Genomic DNA, 21009 nt, shown 5'->3' with positions numbered 1-21009 from the left:
GGGCTAATATGAGTGGGGGCAAAAGACATATTTACTCCTCAGTGTTAACGTGTTTATACTCACAAAACGGCAGTTTAACTATTGATGGCACTTACATCTTGGTTAGACATTTCCCAATAAGGTCTCTCTCCATAGGACATGACCTCCCACATGACAATGCCGTAGCTCCATGCATCACTTGCTGAGGAGAATTTTCTGTAGGCAATAGCTTCGGGGGCTGTCCACCTTATGGGAATTTTCCCACCCTGGAAAACAAATTGGAGATTTCTCAGCTGGCTCACAAGTGTATTAAAAAATGAAGTGGCAGTCCAATTCAATAACTTTTGTTAGAAAGATCTAAATACTGCATGATAGCATTGGCATTTTAAATAAAAATAAGAGAACCAGAATCATGTTAAATGTCAGAAATATTTTTTCCTATAATAATTATTCAGTGCAAACAACTTTAATGGGAAATAAGTCACACTTCAGAAATATTTTATTTCATTCATTGGAGAAATTTATTTTCACTTTAGATTCACACAGTTAAACTCGCTATCATGCCATTTGAAGAAAGTTCTGGATTATAGAACATTAAAGCTAAATATCATTCAACATTCATTAAACATTGTATTACATGTATAAATAATAATGAGAATAAGTTCTAACTTAATTGAAGATAGATGGTTAAATACAGAACTGAGACGTTCTCTGCAATTCAATGTTTATCAGAACTTTCCCTCTTTCCTTTTTATCTATGATTACATTTATTTTAAATTAAAAAATCCTTTAACATTATACAAGAGCACTTGAGAAGGATGATTCTTCTTTAGAACACTTTAGGCTAGTTTATATTCTTGTTCTTCAGTGTTCAAGTCCACATTTGAACATATTAAAGAGATGAAATTGCATGAATTTAATCTATATTGTTCAGGTATTAAAGCCCGCTATTGTGTTATACTTAATTTTTATCAACATTTATTACATTTTATCTCTCGAAACACTCTATAAATCCCTTTTTACTGCAATGACAAGAATAAAACAATTCATCCATTTGATTTACAATCTTTGAAATCTTTGCCGCTCTGAACAGCAAGTCGAGCGGAGGAGAGCACCCCTGTCGCCACTAGATGGCGGAAGAGAACAACAGGCTCCTCCCGGACCGCGGTTTCCCGCACCGCGGAGATGGCTTCTGCTGACAACACAGCTCTTTTAACTGTCCAAACGCTCCGCGATGGAATTGTTTCATCAATATCAGCATTTCCATGATCACATCATCTGATCGCCCACGGCGCTCAGAGTCCGGTGTGACGGTGAGCTGGGGTGGGAGGCGATAGAGGGTGCATTCTCTGGACCTTGAGGAAGTGAGGTCTAACACCTTTGAAATGTGAAGCCATGAATCGAGTAATCTAAACACTACTTTTTTTTTTTTTTAGTAATCTAAGCATTTACTTGAAGAGAAAAGCGATTCATCCGAAATGGGAATAATTGGGTTTCACCAGGCAAATGAGAGCTTTAATGGAATCCTCATTTTAAAGACTTGTAGCGAGGAACCTTGGGGATAATACCTTGAATTCAATTCCCTGACTTTACAGGTGACTGGCTGAATCTAGGGTTTAGAGATTCCTCCTACTATGTTATCATAGTAGTATTATGGGGTATTGATATAAAGTTGTAAATACTTCATCGTGGGGGAAAAGCTGGGCCAAACGAATGTTTTAACACTGAGCATCTTATAATCATATATCATCGTAGTATAATGGAAGGAAGCCAGAAGCCTGAAGTCTGGGGTGTTCACGCTTCGTGGCAGTACAAAATTAAGGCCAGGAAATTAAATTTACAAAGTTGATGATAGTAGTTTAAGAGGGTGATGGGTGGGGGAAGGGAGTTGCAAGAGAAGGATTCATTTCTAAACCTAGAGTAGAGTTGCCAGATAAAATACAGGACACACAGATTAGAATTTCAGGTAAATAACAAATACTTTTTTTTAGTCTAAGTATGTCCCATAAAGGAATATATTTTTGTGTGTAAGTATGTCCCAAATATTGCTTGAGACATTTACACTAAAAAAAAAAATTCGTTGTTTCTCTGCAATTCAAATTTAACTGGGCATCCTATATTTTTATTTATTAAACCAAGCAATGCTATTATAGAACATGAAAAAAATAATTCAGAAATGGAGATATTGTAGATGATCCAACACAACATTAGTGTTCTAAAACAAACAAACAAACAAACTAGTGTGGTCTATACTTCATGAGGGGACAAGGACGCTCTGACTTGCACCAGTCCTATAGCAGCCTTTGTTTTATGGTCTATTTGTGGCTAAAGCACCTTGGTCCTGGGGCTCTGCATTTTGAAGCCACCTAAGTTAGGATCAGGTTTGTTCCAATATGGAAGCCACAATTCCAGAGACTAAAGACCAAATTTGTAGAGCTGACTTCAGAACAGATGCAGGAGCAGCAATCTCATTTGACATTTCTGACTCTCATATCTTTGTCTCTCCCGCAAACAATGCGTAGAAGTGTGAATTGCTAATCTGCTGGAACTGTTCCTTTGCTAAATCTTTGTGAGTTCTATTAGGACAGGCTAAAAAATGTAGTTAAGGGTTATTTTAGGTGCATTCATTTATAAATGATATCTCATATAAATGATTCACATATAAATTTATATTTCATATAAGTTGGTATCACATGTAAATAATAACTTTTCCCTTTTCCTTTGTAAGATTTTATTTTTCCTCGAGGAGAAGATATTACCGAATATTTGATTAATAGCATTGCTATCTGTTATGGACTGAATTGTGTTTCCTCAAAATTCATATTTTGAAGCCCTAAGCCCCAATGTGACTGTATTTGGTGGTAGGGCTTTTTAAGAGGTAATCAAAGTTAAATGAGGTCATAAGGGTGGGCCCTGCTCCAATATGGCTACTGTCCTTCTAAGAAGATGAAGAGACACCAGAGGTGTGTAGGCACAGGGAAAAGGCCCTGTGAGGAACAGTAAGAAGATGGCCATCTGCAAGCCAAGGAGAGAAACCTCAGGAAAAGCCAAACCTGCCCACATTTAGATTTTGGATGTCCAGCCTCCAGAACTGTGAAAAATAAATTTTTATTGTTTGAGCCACTCAGCCTCTGGTATTTTGTTACAGTAGCCCTAGCAGACTAATACACCACCCTTAGAAAAAACCAATTTTTTTTTTTTTTTTACCTAGGATGAGCAACATTGCAAAATGGACAGTACATCTTTATTTCAAATTCTATGCCAAGTGCCATCTTGAAATGGGAAGTGTGAGCTAGACTAAATCTTACAGATGAAAAATCATCACAGAAGTTTTAAGGTAGGAGATATAATTCTAACTAATAAAAATGCATGGTAACATGAACCTGACGGTATGCACGGACTTCAATAATTCTGAGCATATATGGGATGGAGATAAGGAAGCTTTCAAATCTTTTTTTCTAGTGGGTGGATACAGACTGAATATAGTTGACCTTTCAGTGTAAGATAAGGCTGAAAGGGAGAGGTCCTTAAGATTACCACAGGGTCTCTATCCCCTTTCCTATTTTATTTACTTATTTATTTTTTTTCCCCTTTCCTATTTTAGAGGAAACACAGAAGCTTAGTTCTTTTCCTTTTTTTTTTTTAATTGAATGGACCAACATACATTTGTGGCTTAATCTCAGCTACTTATTTTTGCCTATGATCCCAAATCATAGACAGAGGTAATACACTAAGTTACTTTTTTCTCAAAGCATTAACCACCAGATGTTTATTTTAGGTTTCAGGAATGAACAGATAGTACTTTGGATTTGAAATTACAATCATTGGAACATTACATGTTGTTTTACCATATGTTTATGTGGGGAAAAAAAGTTACCAGTGATGCTAATCAAAATGACTGAATGCAACTCTAAAGACTTCTCACTTCCGGTACTTCCCTTATGCTGGGAGCTTAATCATTTAGGGAACAAAGGAGGAACAGGAAGTAAGCAAACTGGATCTGGATGGCTACTGAAAAGATTGTTAGCAACCCTTTTTTCCTCTTTTTTAAGTCCTATCCAGAGCTTGCTGTCTAAACTAGGGTCACAGCAGAGAAAGTCCTGAAGAAATGACCAGGAACCCTGTATTATACCTGTAAACCCTCTACCCCCTGAGGAGAGTTGCATTATAGTTGTATTTAACATCTGAGGTAATAGAACCGGATCCTCTAATCTTCAGTGCAGGAGACAATCAATTGAAATATAGTAAGGTTACAAAGGCTTAATACTGAAACCAAACGTTAAACTTCCACTGAGAAACAAGAACACTTAAATCTCTCTCCATTTCTCATTCACTGGATTTGATGGTTATCTTAAAGGCAAATGGTTTGAATAGGCAACAATCTGCCTGCAGACTTTTTCTTTTTTCCTTAATCTATCTCTGTGATACCCAAATGTCAAGGGATATAAGAATTACACTACAGAAAACATATATACTATGCTTAGAGATTAATTTAAGAAATTTCTAACAATGATTCTAACTAAATATTTTTCTTTAAGAACTGCAAATCCTAAGTGGGATGAAACTGTTCTACAATCCATTGTGTGACTTTGGGCAAGCCTTAACTCTGAGTCTTATATTTCAGATGAGGGAATTTGAATTAATGATCATAAAATAATAAACTCGAGTGAGTTTTAATATGTGCCTACAGTTTCTTGGCTCCCATTAAATGGAGTAGATAGGCCATCAGAGGTGGTACTGAGTTCATGTAGACAGACGGCCGGATGACAGACAGACGAGGGCATAAGCACACTCTTGTTTCACATCCCAGACCAATAATTAATGGTCACAAGGATCATCCTCAGTCGTAAGGAAGGGTTAAAATAAATCACTTTTAGTTTAAGAAGGCAACAGCATGAAAATACATATTAGAAAGGCATGAAACCAGGACATTGACCTTTCCCCCTTTTTGCTTTTTCACTCTTCATGGGTTAAAATACACTTAATGAGCAACCACTGGTTATTTGGAAAACTCATTATATGGACACTTCCTGAGGTCAGATGAAAGAGGCATTAGTTTGTTTACTGACAGTTCATTTTACATGAAAATTTCTTGTCAGTGGGATTATCTGGAGCAGTGGTGGTGTGGTTTGGGGAGCAACGGTGGAGGAATTGGCACTCTGAAGTCTTCTCCCTTAATTCAGTAAGGTGTCCTGGGAAGTCAGAGCAAATCACTCTCTCACATGCTAGTTATACAGACAACCCTCACTGGGTGTTATTCTTCTTTCTCTTGAGAATTACTGATCTTGAGAGGTAAGTTCATCTCTGAGTATCTCTTTCTAGTTTGTAATCCCAAATCAACAAATCATAATATTATTGGGCACAACTACATTATATTGTGCAAGCCTTTTTAAAACCACCTCCCCACCCCCTCTCAGAGGGATGTGTACTTCTCTCCTTCATTGAAGTTTAGTGATCTAGGGCAACTTTGGTACTGTGTGAAGTTTTATCCTTTTCTGAAATATGAGGATAATATTCATCCTTCTTTGAAGAAAGATGGAGGACTAAGACGGAGTGAATCCATCTGTAATCACAGAGAAGAGATCTTCTTATAGGTTTCTAGATAACATTTAATAAGGGGATTCAATGAGATTGTATCCATGAAGCACCTCTTAGCTGCCAACATAGGGTAGGCGCTCAGGAAACGTTATTTTTCTCTTTAATTTATGCAGTTAATATGTCTCTTATTTGGACCTGCTTGGCAACTCCAGCCCATGTCAGCATCCCAGTTTTCTTTTTTTTTTTAAGAATTTTTTTTTAATTTATTCATTTGATACAGAGATACAGAGAGAGAGCATGAGCAGGGGGAGAGGCAGAGGGTGAGGGAGAAGCAGACTCCATGCTGAACAAGGAGCCCAATGCAGGACTCGATCCCAGGACCTGGAGATCATGACCTGAGCCGAAGGCAGAGGTTTAACCATCTGAGCCACCCAGGCACCCCAGCATCCTGGTTTTCTAATCTCCAGTCACTAGCCTACCCCCTAGTGCCAGGCTCAAGGGTGATCTCACACAAGAGCTTTAGGAGCTTTTAGGAGCCAGGCAACACATCAATCATTGGTAGACAAGCTCTGACTCAGTTCTTCTAATTTAGACTTGTCTTGTCCAGTTTGAGGAAATCTGTCTGTTCAGTGAGTTCGGTTCTATGCCCACCAGTGCCCTTCTGAGACTGAAGACATAGCTCATTCATCTCGTCCTTTTATAGGTATAATTCTGTCATCAAAGACCGTTATCTGTGGTTAAATGTTGGCAGCCAGATTCCTGCCTACAGCTGGATCTGCCTGATAATGATTCTCAAAGGATTTCTTGCCTTTTCCTGAGTGTTTCTCTTCTCTTTGTGGGGTTTGATACAGTGGGTAAGTTACAAACCATCTCTCCTCACTAATGCACCCATAGAAATGCACACATACACACAATTTTGCATCAGTATCACGTGATTTATAGATGCCAGGTTGAGACACTCTTGCTATAAGCAGAAGACCCTTCTTGCATAGTATTTTAAAAATATAAGTCACAGGTTCTTAATTTTTATAGGATGATAAGCGCTGAGAAATTTATGGTAAATAGCATTGTTTTAGGCCACAAACATGAAACAACCATTTTTATATATTTATATAAGACAAAGACTTCCTAATAGTTGTTTCTTGTTCTGGGCTTTCATTCCCTGTGCCAAGGACCTTGTGTGGGTGTTCACTGAGGTCTCGGGGTCTTGCATTTTACTGAATCCAGAGCTGACCAACTGTTTGGCTTTGAGCTGAAATGGGTCCACAGTTAGGTTTTCCATGGCTGTTTCCCCCCCCCCCCCAGTGTCTCCAAATGCCTTTAAACAGGGTGTGGACTCTCCAGAGCCTCACCTCTCCACTCCACTATCTTCACTGAATCTTCCTCAGACACACTTGCCCTATTTCGATTATCCTCCTGGCTCTTGCAGGCAGTGCTGTCCCCTCCCTGACTCGAACGTCAATGCAACCCTCCTGTTCTGATTATGAAACGAACGATGATCTAGTTTTGAAATTTATTTAGACCATGTTTTTCATAAAGATAGGACCAGATGAGACACGATTCCAAATAAACATGAATGGCTAAGTCGCCAGCTTTGTTTTCTACTCTCTAAAAACATTCCTAACTATGGAAGGGAAGACTTTCTCATTCTCTCCTCGCATTATCTACCTGGAACTACATTACATTTTTATTCATTCTCTAAATGCATAAACAGCTCAGTGAATGCTAATTTTTTTGTTCCCGTAATAAAACAGTGCTTATTGTGCCATTCAAAGCCTCAAGAATTAGAATCATTTTCACCTGCTTCCTCCTAAATTGCTCCTGAAAATAATTCATTGCCACCTATTTCTCAGTACTCTCTTTTGATGAGAACATAGGTGCTACATCATTAAGTGAGTAACACTGTTGTGGGGGACATCTGTTAAATTAGATTTTCTATGCCATCCTATAAGGCAGGTAAAGGAGGACACAATGTTACTGTAATGTGCTAGAATTAAACATATACATTATTATGAGGATTGCCATTGTGTCTGAGTGTAGATAACGTAAATACCACTGACAGTAGAGGTAATTTTTTTCAAAACAACCTATCATTCATTATGGTTCTGTGAACATTCTGTATGGTAAGGTCTGAAGGGAACAGTGGATACTAACAGAGTGAAAAATCCTATTACTCCCTCCCTGGACAGTAGCACTCTACCCTGTATCTTTTCTCTCCCGTCCCTCTCTCTGATTTTTTTTCTTTTTAATCCAGCCGTACAGAAGTCGAACTACTGCTCTGCTCTCTCCCCACTGTATTTTAACAAAGTTTTCTTAAGCTTCTCATCTGTACTACTTATGGCAAAGACCTATGGATATTAACACAGAAGTAATAGTTCTAAAAGATGTACCACATAAATCATAAAGGGGAGTAAAAGATTATTTGGGGCCATTAATACTGAGATATTTAGTACATTAAATGCTAATATAATATGTAAAATAATATAATTCTTCATGTATAGAACACAAGCATTTTTATCTGAATGGCCTCAAATTGATGTATACCACTAACGAGTCAATCCTTTGCTTTCTTTTTTTTTTTTAAGATTTTATTTATTTATTTGAGAGAGAGAGAATGAGAGATAGAGAGCACGAGAGGGAAGAGAGTCAGAGGGAGAAGCAGACTCCCTGCCGAGCAGGGAGCCCGATGCGGGACTCGATTCCGGGACTCCAAGATCATGACCTGAGCTGAAGGCAGTCGCTTAACCAACTGAGCCACCCAGGCGCCCAATCCTTTGCTTTCTTATCAAGTTGTCCTGTAAGAATAATACTAATAACTAGCAGTGACTAATACTTATGCCATCTATTTCCATAATCTGACACTATGTATTTGTGGAAAAAATTCAGATCCCGAATTTTAGGAAAAGAGACTACATAAAATGAGGTATGTCTATTTTTATGCTAGTATTACTTACAAACCCTGTTTGAAAACAAATATTCAAAAAGGATGGAGAAAATGTATAGGGCTCCAGGGCATACACAGTGGTGATTTTCACAAACACAGGGGTGTTTACTTTGGAAGGAGAATGTGCAATATAGGGAGAGGAAATGACTGTGGAGCCAAATGTGTGGCTTCTAACCCCTCTCTTTCTTTCACTAATTTGTTGTGTGATCTTGGATAAGTTACAGAGTCTCTGTAAATTGAGGGCGCTGGACTGTGTGATCTTGTAGCTCCTGTGAAGGTTTAATATTCTATGATTTGTTAATACGTGAATACCATAGTGAGGTAAAACAGAAGGGACAACCTCCACTTCTGTCTAAGGAAACATAGACAAAAAGGGTTAGTGCTGAGCTCCGTGGATTCCTGCATCATTATTATGCCCACAGGCACTTTATCCACTAATCAGACTCTTGTGAGAGACCCGCCGTGTTTTGACTGAACATATCTGAGAAGCAGGTCCTCTCTTGCCACTGTCTCATCAAGTGTTGTGATACATCAGTTCAGAGCGGCCCTGTGACCTCAAATTACCCATTGTCAAAAAGGCTAGCTCTGAGCATAAGCCAAGGAGGGGAGACCAGATGACATACTGACATCTTTAGAGGCAGTCTGTTTGGGACCAGCCACTCAACAGAGGAGAGGGCACAATCTTCCGAAATCCCGAGGAAGCATTGCTCTATAAAAAGGACGGGGCTGAGGGGCTCACATCCAAGGTGGGTAAGAACTTGAGAAAAGTCTGGAAGTTCCTGGACCTGGAAATACCAGAAAATGTTTCTACAGATGAATCCATTTAGAAACTAGACTTTGACTGAAAGGATGATTAAAATGCTAGTATTTTGAATAAGTTTTAAATTTGTGACAAACTGAGTACAATATGCAGGACAGTTGTCTTAATGTCCTCAGCATCTTAGTTGAGGAGCTCTACACAGTCAAACCTTCGTCCATTCCATTATTCCAACATGGAATACTGTCTTGTCAGTGTTTGCTTTAGCTTCTGTTTTGTTCATGACTAGAGTGCTTGCTCCTCTCACCGCTGCCTGTAACACCCACGGTCTGCCCCGCTCATCTGGCACTTAGCATCATGTACCTTCTGTGTACTATTATCTGGCTTTTTAAACTGTACTGCCTTCCCAGAAAGATTATAAAAATCTTGGAGGGTCTTTTATTCTTCTTTGTAATCTACTTTATGGTATTTAGCATGGTGCTATGATTATAATAGAATTTAATGATTATTTGCTGAGATGACCAGATGAGATGAATCAGGCAAATGATGTAAAATGAAAAGCACAGTCTCAGAACCATACTGTATAAGTGGAATTCAAATTTCACTTCTTAGCTCCTTCTTAGTCATCATTATGAACTTGGTTAATGATAAGGAAAAGATGAAAGGGCAATTTTTCAATCTGAATTTTCAGTTTATAAAGAGCCTCACCCAGAGAGGCACTGAAGGTCACTGGTGGCTTTCATTTACTCATTCATTCATTTTCTTATTCTTTTTTTGGTCAAACTTTTTTTTTTTTTAACACATCTCACATACCAGGTGCTTCAGTCACAAAGACATCCTCCTTGTCCTCAGGGAGATCATGTTACAGTAGGAGAGACTTCTATGTAAACAAATAATGGCAGCACAAAGGGTCAGGGCTCTAACAGAACTCTGTACTAGATTCATTGGACAGCAAAAAAAAAAAGAAAAAAAAGATCAGCTGCTTGGGATGACTATGGGAAGAAGCAGAAAGGTGACATAACAGGAGGTAAGTTTTAGGTAGAATTTAAAAGAGAATAGGAGTTTGACTAGTAAGACAAAAAGGCCAGGGCATCTCTTCAGAGAGAACAGAGTTCAAAGGCACAGGATTTTTTAATTTGGGATGCATCTGTCACTATTTCTGTATTCAAAATTATATGCCCTTTTTTTTTGTTTTCACTAATTTTGTTGTGGCTTAAAGATGTGAATCACATGGTAAAAATTCTTTTTTAAATAAGTTCTTTTAATTTTTTAATTTTTTAAGTATAGGAGGATGACAGGGATCCTAAACCTCTCTTTTGACCTTGTATATTGAATGTCTAATGAAAAAAATTAAATTACTTTTATTTCTTGCAGAGTCATTTGCAATAAGTGTGTGCAATCATGCATCATACCAAGCAGGTTGAAAGGTCTAATTTTACTTGCATTACATATTCACTGCTTTATAGCAGATTTTCCCAGTGAATAAAATTTGGAGAAGCAATGCTTGTAAAATAAGTTTCCAGCTTGTTTTGCTCAGGCTTCTGTATATCACTTGGGTTCTGAAGCCTTGTTCATTGTGGACAGCAGATGGCTCTGGAGGACATATCTGGAATGCTGAATGACAGAATCTGGATGTTCTTGGCTGCAGGTAGAATGAAAAAAGGCACAATCTCTATCATCTTCAAATATCACAAGCCAATGGCAAAGTTTTAAATAACAGAGGGCCTATCTAGTTGTGTGTTGGGGGGGTCTTTTGAGAGATCAACCTGCATTTCTGTAAGTCCCTTCCATTTTTACCTTGAATGTCTCCTGGCTCTTTATTTTGCTCTGTGCATTCTTCTCAATCTGTTCTTTGCCTTTTGTTCTCTACCACCCTGTTTTCTTTTACTCTGTTCTTGCTAGTAAGTATTTGCTGTATGTGTAGAATATAAGTTCCCCGAGGCAGGGATTTTGTTTGCTTTGTTCTTTGCTGTTTTCTCAGAGCTTAGAAATGAGTCTGAGCATTATAGGTACTCAGTCAATATTAGCTGTAGGAATGTTGGAGATGTAGCATAAGATCATGACAGTACTTATATTCTAATGGATGATAATGACACATAATAAATGATGCTATGAAATGTGATAGGTGCCCAGGTAGGGGAGAGTCAAGGAGGCTCCCAAGAAAAAAGGATGTCTAGGCTTGGACCTTATGGAAGATTGGAGTTAAACAAATAAAAGAGGTGTGAGAAAGGAGATCAGGGGTTGGGGTAGGGAAGACTGGTCTAGGTAGAGAGAACAGGTACAAAAGAGAAAACATAACAGATTTAGAGGTATTGACAGAAGTTGCAGTTGAGGAATAGAGTGAAAGATGGGGGAGTGGGGAGAGACAGAGGCTAGAGAAGCAAGCAGGAGATGGGATAATGAAGGGCTTCCTAATGCACTTACAGAATTTGGACCTTTTCTCATGGCAATGGAAAACCAAGGTTTCACGCAATGGGGTGATAAAATCAGGGGTTTTGCTATTTTATTTTGGTTCCCTTTGGCTGCATGGTGGTGCTGATGGGGGATTAGGGGACAGAGTTGAGCAGGAAAATCTTGCCACGTCTAGGGAGTTAGTAACATTATTTAGTAATTCCTTAAGAGTCACATATGGCACCACATTTTATACATTAAAAGCATTTATTTCAATTCCTCTGATTAGATATTTGCCACATTCCAGAGTAGAATGGGATGACATTTACTCTGCTTAACATATCTAAAATGGAGAGTTCAAATCAATCATGTAAACAAAGTTAAAGGAGGAATATTCAAAAACTAATTTTGGAAATTCTCTTCTCAAGGACTGTCATACACTATGGAAGCATCATTTCCATACACTTTACATTTATGTGTTAGAACAAATCCTCTAAGGACCTGCTTATTAGACTAGAAAGATTTCTTATATTTAAAATTAATAATGCCATGTTTAAAAAACAATTTATCTTTATCTTCTCCCATTTAATCCATAATAATTTTGTGTGATTTATTCCATATTAAGTTTATAGTTTGAGCAGTTTCCCTGAAGGGGAAGAAGGACAGTGTTCAACTTTTTTTTTCCCCCTTTCTCGCTTTCTCACATATATATATGTAGTGGGTAGAAGAAAGAAAATTCACTCAGAAAGATTGTTTTTCACTGTTGTCATTTATGAAATTCTATAGGATCAATTTTTAGTTGTTTTTTACCCCCCTCTGAAAACAAATTTGCTCAGGGAAAAAGACTTCATATGGACTCAATATTATACCCCAGAGAATTCAACCCAAGGTCAAGTTGTTGAAGCAATTCAAGGCAAAACAGCAGTTCTGCTTGCTATAAGCTTCCTCCATTATTTAAGCACAAAAGAAGATAATTTATTTAATTGTGGTTTTGACATGGTGCTTTTCATTTATACCTTGAGTGTGATATTTATATTTTGTTTTGTTTTTTAGTTCACTGGTGATTTTAAAGCCAGTGTTGGCTAGAAAGCTTTATGTGATGTGCAAGTTGCTATGTATTCAGTTCTGCTTGTCATATTATTGCTCTAAGTAAAACATCTTTCACAGCATTAAACTTGTTCTCATATCTTTCTGGTAAACAAAACCGAACTTAAGGCAGAGCCCAGAGAATTCAGGAAGAAAAAAAAATCTCCTTGTAGAAAAATACCTGAGATGTTAAACCCAGTAATACTATTTAACAAATCACATTCTAATTTGTAAGAAAGCTCCTTTCATTTGAGGATGGCTCTGCTCATATTTTTCATTTGAAACATGAGTTTGGTCATCTCCAATTAGTCGTGGGTAGACACTTGCTAGCAGTCCACAACCAGAATCACTGGGCCCAGTTTTACGTTATTGACAAGCTCTTCCCAAATGGCTTTTCTGGAATCTGGAGGAAGTTTCATGTCAGCACTGAAGTACATTAGCGTGGCTGTGAGCAAAGCTTCCCCAGGGCTGACTGCTTTCTGCCTGACTTCAGCCAGGGTTGTCAATCTTCCACTTTCATGAATCCTAAAATGATCCCACCCTCCCTCTCCTGTAGCTCTTATCAAGGAAAGATGAACTTTCCTAATTTAAGGAAAAAGAGACATACTGGGTACGGGGCGCGCTCGTGTTGTTGATGATAAAATTGGGATAATAGCCTAACTGTATTAAGCTTGAATTTCTGTACCTAGGATTTTTGTTTGTTTGAAGAGAAAATCCTAGACACTTCTGTTAAATGATGAAGTTCACGATGGAACCTGTAAATAATGTGATTCAATCAACCCATGGGAGTTGAAGCCAGAATGACTTGCATGCCACCTCCTAAAAGTATCACCAGTGGGATGACAATGATAAGGGAAATAGTGATTAACTTGCTGTATCCATCCTAGGATGACGGGAAAAATGCTAAAAATTGATCATTATTAGGCCTATAACAAGAACTATATTGCATTTATAATAAATGCAAAAAGCCTACTTCTAAAAGTTTCTCTCTTTCCATACATTTATAAGTCAGGGTTGTTATGGTTTAAATTTTTGCTGAAACATGCTGCAACTTGGAAGCATCATATTTCTAAGAAAATTAAAAATCCACACTTTTATCCCTTTCCTAAATGCTCATCTATTTTGACCTGATGCTTAGTTTCCAAAAGTATTATGGAATTTAAACATTGCATCCATCTTCTTTATAAAACTTTCTCATTTTGTCCAATGGGAACTTCTGGTAAGTAATAAAAAAAATCCTCCTTAGTATTTCCCTTGTACCAAATCACTTCAGCAGTAAAGGAGAAAAAGTTCTTCCTCTATTCCAATACATTGATCTTCACAAAGGTTGAAAGATAATAAAATATCTGATAAAAATGCATAGCTTTGACCCTTAAAATCTGTGTAAGTGAAAGGGGAGTGAATATTTCTGAATGCTAAAATCCGCACTACAATCATATTTTCTTGGCAGCCTGATTTAAAGAGCTCCATGTGACAGTCAAGTTATACCAGCCGTGACAGTGCAACTGGGTGAAAAAGATTCAGATCTGTTTTTATGTTTAATTGGGGTGTCAGGGTCAGACTGCCAGAGCAGGATACTTGTGCCAGTTGTCAGAGGGCTACCTTTGAGAACACTAAATTAGAAATGCAGATGCCTGACATTATTTTCAACTTGGCACCCAATTTATAAATTTGGGGAAATAGCTAGGTACCTCTATACATTATTTCTATCACCCATGGTTTAAGGAATCGATTGCATTATGCTAGATGGGGGATGGGAGGGAAGAAGGAAGGGTTACAGGTGAATGTGAATACCAGATAAGTACAACTTAGACACTGTGCAACAGTCTAGAAGGTAGGTAACCATTATTGGATAAATTCAAGTAGTAATATTAAATGAAAATTATATATATGTATACACATATGTACACATACAGATATATTCCATGATCACGACAAACATGTGCAAGTAGAGATAAGTTAAAGCAGAGTATCGAAACCAAAAACTTATAGAATGTTTGTATTTGTTGCTAGTCCGAAATATGTATTAAATATCAGATATAAGTGCTTAGTAAATGTTTGCTGAAAGAATCTGGTTCACTGTTACCATACTCTGATTCAGAAAAGTGGCCTGGCCATTGAATCTGACTCCCTGCCCTCCACAGTCCTCTCACCTCCCCAGGAAGGAATGCCCAGCCATCACTGACATACTAAGCTCTTTCTTAGGCCCAGGGCCTGCTGCTACTCCTAGACGGGGAGCCCCTAACACTGTAAGACTCAAAATTGAATGAGCCTTGTGGGTGTCCTTGTCCGTAGCTCCTGCTTGGTTATTTGAGCTCAATCCCTGTCCACTTCGCATATGTAGATATTTGTCCTGCCCCTACCTAGTTTATAGGTCTCATCGGAATAAAGTGATACTAGAATTTTCGATTCTAAAATCTATAAACTATGTCTAGCACAGATTGTTTGCCTTCTTGGACTACCATTCACTATCTGTTGCCAGCTGAACTAGACACTATGTTTTGCTCACTAACAAGGAAACCCTCTTGTTCACCCTCTGACACAACCCACCTGCTTCCTGGTCTTTGGCCTGTGATGTGTAGCCTGTCTGAGGTTTCCTAACATTCTTCTCCTTCCTAGTGTCTTTTCTACTCCTCTTACTGCTGTATTAGGCCTGCCCTGGTCTACCACTGAGAGAATGCTGGCTCATCTTTTCAGAATTATATTTCTAAAAGTCCAATGGTTGTGGTTGGGTTATAACATGCAGTATTGAGTATTTTGTGATACTAAAGGAAATATATGTATATATGTGTATTGTGTGTGTGTATGTGTGTACTTCTTCCTTGATAGCCTAGACCCTAGATGGTGCCATACCTTAAAAAGCAGATGGCTCTTTCTTAGTGGCCTTGACTTTCAATTCTGTTCATCTAGGCTGAAGTTGATTTCCTAAGAGTTGCACAAACGTTAAGGAACGTGTCAGTTCCTATTAACCTCGTCTGCCTCTTGGACCCTGCTGCCACACCCCTGAGGGCTGACCAGGTACTTGCCTTGGGAATGCCAAGTTCACCTCCACTCACTCAGGTCCACTAGGTATAGGTTCGGAGTTTGTGACTTCCCTCACTTGTGGACTGGATATACCACACTGGTGAATGCGAAACTTGCCGTATCATGTGGCCATGAAGGTGCCAGGCCACTCAACGTGGAAGCAAGGGGTATTCACTCACAATTCAGCGAACATTGGCCATTCGGAAAGAGGAGACAGGAAAGAGTTGCTTAGGGAAATGCCTCTTTCTTTCCTCCAAGAATGATTTCAAAGCATGGTTTCTCCATATGGCTCATTTGGAGAAGTTCTGCATGGTTAGGGGACCCATCTCTTAACTGCTGTTTTGTGGAAGTAACAAGTACAATAACAGGTTGTGGTACTGCTTTACACTCTTCCTTGCCTCACTTCCATTTCCCCTCAGTCTAGATGCCTTGCTTTCGTGCCTCCCAAATAAAGCTACATCATTCTAAATTATTTTCTGAGGCTCTGTTTTCTAGGGAACCCGGGCTAAGACAGTTGCCACAGAATCAATATTTCTGCCACCCTTGAAAATTCAGGGTGTTTATTCCAGTCATATGCAAGTTTAGACAAATATATTTGGTTAAATGCTTGTCTGAAAACGTTATAGAAAACTTGCATAAGAGAAATAGAGGCAAAGAGGAATTAAGTTCCATATGTTTTCTAGACATTTTTTTTTGGTCTTTCTGTGAGGCAGTTTTTTTTCTTCTAGACCTCATGTTCTTGCTGAGTTAAGTTTTAACTTCTGTGTTGGACTTGGGAATTGCATATCAGGATCTTTTTTGTGTGTCCTATATTTCTCTATTTACTATCTGGGGCAGTCAAGTGTAGAGGTTAAAAAGACAGGCTCTTAGGTCATACTGCGTAGATCCAAATCCTGCCTCGGCCCCTCAGGAGCTCTGTGCCTTTTGGCAAATTTTCTTACCTCACCATACCTCAATCTTCTCACCTGTAAAGAGAAGATAATCTTAGTATTTTACAGGGCCGTTTTGTGGATTAAAGAAGAGAATGCATCCAAAACGCTTGCAACAGTGCTTAGCTCATATAAGAGTAATTATTAGTGTTATTTCTTTTTATATTGTCTCTGTGCTAAACATCGCAGGATATATTCATAAGAAAAAATTTCTGTCACCTCAAAATGGGAAACAATGTGGTATCCCTGCTATATACTTATCTACACCAAGAGGGGTGGCATTGTAGGGTTTGTTCCTGATTGTAAGAATCTACTAAGGTGAGGGGGGTGAACTTGCCCCCCAGTGGAACGCCCTAAAGTATATGCTCCTGAAATTGACTTTCCTATGTACATGTGGATGTTTGCTTCCATAGTGACTAATGTTTCTGTTTTGGACTCCACATATATCCGAATTCCCAGAATGTGATCCTGTTTTACAACCTACCATGCATTTCCCTTACTGGCCGTGTAACACGAGGCCATGGAAGGTTCTTGAGACTCACTCTATGCATCTGTAGATGGAAGATGATAGTCCCTTGCAAGACTTTTTATTACCATGAAGCACTTATTGCCAGCCGCTGGACTAGAACCTCTGGCCACAAAGACGAGTAAGGCATAGACCCTAGACTCAGCTTACTTATTTCTAATAAAAACAGTTGCCACTGTCTTCAGACAAAGAAAAGGGAGGTCAGCCAAGGTGCGGAAACTGTCTGGGGCAACACAGCCAGCGAAAGTGTCCGATCTGAGACTTGGATGCAGGCCTCTGCCTTTAAACCAGTGCTTTTCCTAGTATTTGATACTGCTCTACTTTTGTCAAAATTCAATAGAGTCTTATGGATACAATATTCCATAAATGTAAAGAGCTTTGCATATTAATTATATTGTGTTATTATCTTGCACTTTACTGTTTCATTTTTTAGGCACCAAAATTTCCTCTTTCAACTTTTAGAGGCAAAAGACAAGTGCAAGTAAGTTTCCCATGAGGGAGAGGAGTTTTTAGGTGGCAAAACACAATTTTACAAAAAACCTTGATGTCAACAATTAGACTGCTTGTCACTAATTTTTGTTGTCATTATTGGTTTCTCCTTAAGACAATGACTCTTTATTAGTAGATAGATAAATCAAACAAACATACCCTGGCTATCTTTAATTCTTTGTTTTTTATCTTAAACATTCATTAATAAGGGAGATGAACCATGAGAGACTATGGACTCTGAGAAACAAATTGAAGGTTCTAGAGGGGAAGGGTGTCAGGGGATGGGTTAGCCTGGTGATGGGTATTAAAGAGGGCATGTACTGAATGGAACACTGGGTGTTATATGCAAACAATGAATCATGGAACACTACATCAAAAACTAATGATATAATATATGGTGATTAACATAACATAATAAAATAAAATTACTTCAATTAACATGCCAACAAAACTAAGGCCAGGCCTAGTGTCTAAGAGGCGAGAATACCCGTTAGACCAGATTTGGGAGTGTTCATGGGAAGTGTTCAAAGGAAGCCCTTTGGGGAGGAGGGCGGGCAGCACCTTCATGTGTGGGAGGGACTGACACAATGATTGCTGGGGTGTAGAGTGCCCCACATCCTGTCAGCTCAGGCGAGGATATTAGATACCTTGGAAATTGATAACACACCTCCAAACCAAATTGCACACTGACAGGTTGATACCAACCTCATCAGGGTCTAACCAGTGGATCCCTGTAAGCACTCTAGAACAGGCCATTCTATTGAAATTGCACAAATAAATCAGCCGAAGTAAAAACCCCTTTCATGACCCTGAAACATTTCTTGAAGTCTGGAACACATTCATCTTTTCAGGTTTTTACTACTGACAGGGCAGACAGACCCACTCGTTCCTAGAAGCCATACCCTCTCCTATCCTTGTCTTTTAGGTGACAGAAAAATGGCCTTTATTTTTGTAAAAGAATGTTATAATTTCTGTCTCTTTCTGTTTGCATTTTAGCTGAGGCCCAGAAAGGCTGAGGAGAAAAAAAGTACATAGTAAGTATTCTACGTTACAAACCTCTCCTACATTATTACAGGCTTGAAAAGATTAGGAGCAAAAAACCAAAAGCAACAGTTTTATGATTTGTTGCTTAGTACCTAGATCACTGAGGTAGAAGAGGCTGGTACGGAAATAATTACTTTGGAGGATGTAGTTGGTGTGTTGTGGCAACCCTCTTGTCAAATCTAGTGAGGGATCTTGATAGGAACGCTGAGAGAATTTTTATTTGCCATTGGAGTTTAGGGGAATTCAAGGCTTGGAGTCCATGCCTGGAAAAGCTTAAAGATGAGACACTGGTCGGTTGGTGCCTGTTCTAATGAGAGAACACTGTATACAGTTCTAAAACTGAATTTAGTATTTGGTGCTAATACTAAATCTGCAATTTAACATCGTAGTTAAAAGCATGCACAGTAAAGCTGTGACAACCAAGTCTTGAGTCTTGGCTTTCATCTCTGGGTCTTGCAGCATCAGGTAAATCAATCTCCCTATGCTTCAGCCTCTTCAACTGTAAACCGAGGATAAAAATACACCCTTCTATTTTTGGGAAAGTTTAATAAGTTAATACATGCAGCAATGCCTGACCATAGTATGCACTCAGCAAAGGTTAATTATTGTAATTATTATTACATTAGTATCCAGCTGTGCTTTCATTGACAACAGGCAGAGGAGTATATTTCCGGCGGACCAGATATGGGATCTTCTGGAATGGGACCAACTTGGTCTTTTTTTTTTTTTTTTTTTAAAGGGACTTTGTCCAAAAATGTAAGATGATAATAGACAGGTGAATGGCTGGATAAGAGAGACTAATGAAATAATTGTAAGCTCTGAAAGGCACAGACTATTAGGAAATCTTCAGGAAAGAGACATAGTAATTGAGAAGGGTCCCCAAAGAACCCATCAAAGAACCCATCAAAGAAAGGAAAAAGAACCCTTTTTTCTAGAGAAAAAAGGTCAGTTTCAATTACCCAGCAAGCTCAGACCAGTGATATGAGATCAAGAGCATACCAATTAAGTGAGATCTACCCTATTGCTAACCTTATTCTTTTCCCCATACCCGCTCTGATCATGAATGGGTTAGAGACCTGAGCATAAACACTGTGAGGAAAAAGTACTAGCTTTTGCAACTGCGACAGAACAGGCAGGGCCAGGAAAAATGAAGTTTTTTTGGTTTTTGTTTTGATTTTTTTTTTAATTTTCAACCCACGGTGTCTGGCTCTTTTAATCTAACAATTTGGTGTCAGATGTTATTTGGTGGTTTTGAATATATAAAGCTATAAGAAACTCACCAGTTCAACTCAGCAAGTATCTTTTGAGTGTTTAATGTTGCACGGTTCTGTATACAAGAAGATGCTATAACAAAAGTGATCCACTTATGTCCTGAATAAATGGCCACTCAGCACAAGTTTCATGATATGTTTGGCTGGTTCAGTGACTGGGACCTAATGCATATATCATGAAGTGTCACTTGTAGACTGTAGATATCTAGGATAACCAGTGGTCTTACAACAGACAGCTTCTTATAAGAAGTTCTCTGGTTCCTCAAAGTAATTAAGTAGAACTAAATCTCTGTCACATGTTTGAATAAAGGACAAAGGATGACTTCTGGTTTACACTTAACTCTCCACTCTGTCTACTGTAATAGTATTTAAATTGACAGTGCTTTTATAACCTCACCTCATGGACTCATCTTTCTTTAGCTTGTTTTCAGTTTCAAAGGACATTTTAATATACCACTATACATGAGTTCTGGCACTAGAATATCACCAACCCTATTAATCAACTGAATCTCCTTGTGGTTTTCCACGATGGTGTCATTTTTTGAGTAATATGGAATCAGATAATCTCTCACTGATGATGTATCTCACTGAATCACTCTCTGAGTGCTGATAACATAATGACAATAACATATTAGCATAATTCATCATCACATGTACCTTTGCTCTGGGGATGTTTTATTGTAATGTATAATACACTGGCTGTCACTCTGATGATGTACTGCAGCGAGACTTCCTCAGGAAAAAAGTGCATTTTGATGGAATACTATTCATATCAGATGGTACTGCCCAGGGATAAACAGCTGAAAAAAGTTTGACTTCATTTGCTATAGAGTCCACATGAAGGTCAAAGGCACTACAAACAGTAAAAGATAGTTTGGAGACAACAGGTATCTATCTCTCTGTTATAAAACAGTTTCTAAAAGTTCAATTTTTGGTTCCAAGTAGGTTACAGCAGGTTTTTATCCCTAGTAAATATTTAATATCCACAGCACTGACACTGTGCAATGGAAGTTTCTGTAGCCTGCAGTACT

General features: G+C 38.4%; 1 protein-coding gene across 3 annotated transcripts in view; it reads right to left on the bottom strand.

Annotated features, from left to right (window-relative positions):
- The window catches only part of EPHA6 (EPH receptor A6), an 819528-nt gene that overhangs the window by 29761 nt on the left and 768758 nt on the right, over nt 1-21009 (bottom strand). For all 3 annotated transcript variants that reach the window (XM_088025312.1, XM_088025358.1, XM_028119182.1), the window contains one exon: nt 96-245. In XM_088025312.1, the coding sequence (XP_087881438.1) occupies nt 96-245 (150 nt within the window). The remainder of the gene's footprint in view (nt 1-95; nt 246-21009) is intronic.

Source organism: Eumetopias jubatus, unplaced genomic scaffold (assembly GCF_037043125.1).
Source record: "Eumetopias jubatus isolate StellerSeaLion01/CBP00866 unplaced genomic scaffold, mEumJub1_p1.0 scaffold_1, whole genome shotgun sequence".
Classification (NCBI taxonomy): Eukaryota; Metazoa; Chordata; class Mammalia; order Carnivora; family Otariidae; genus Eumetopias; species Eumetopias jubatus.
Note: the sequence above shows the minus strand (reverse complement) of the source record. Positions and strands in the feature narration are given on the sequence as shown.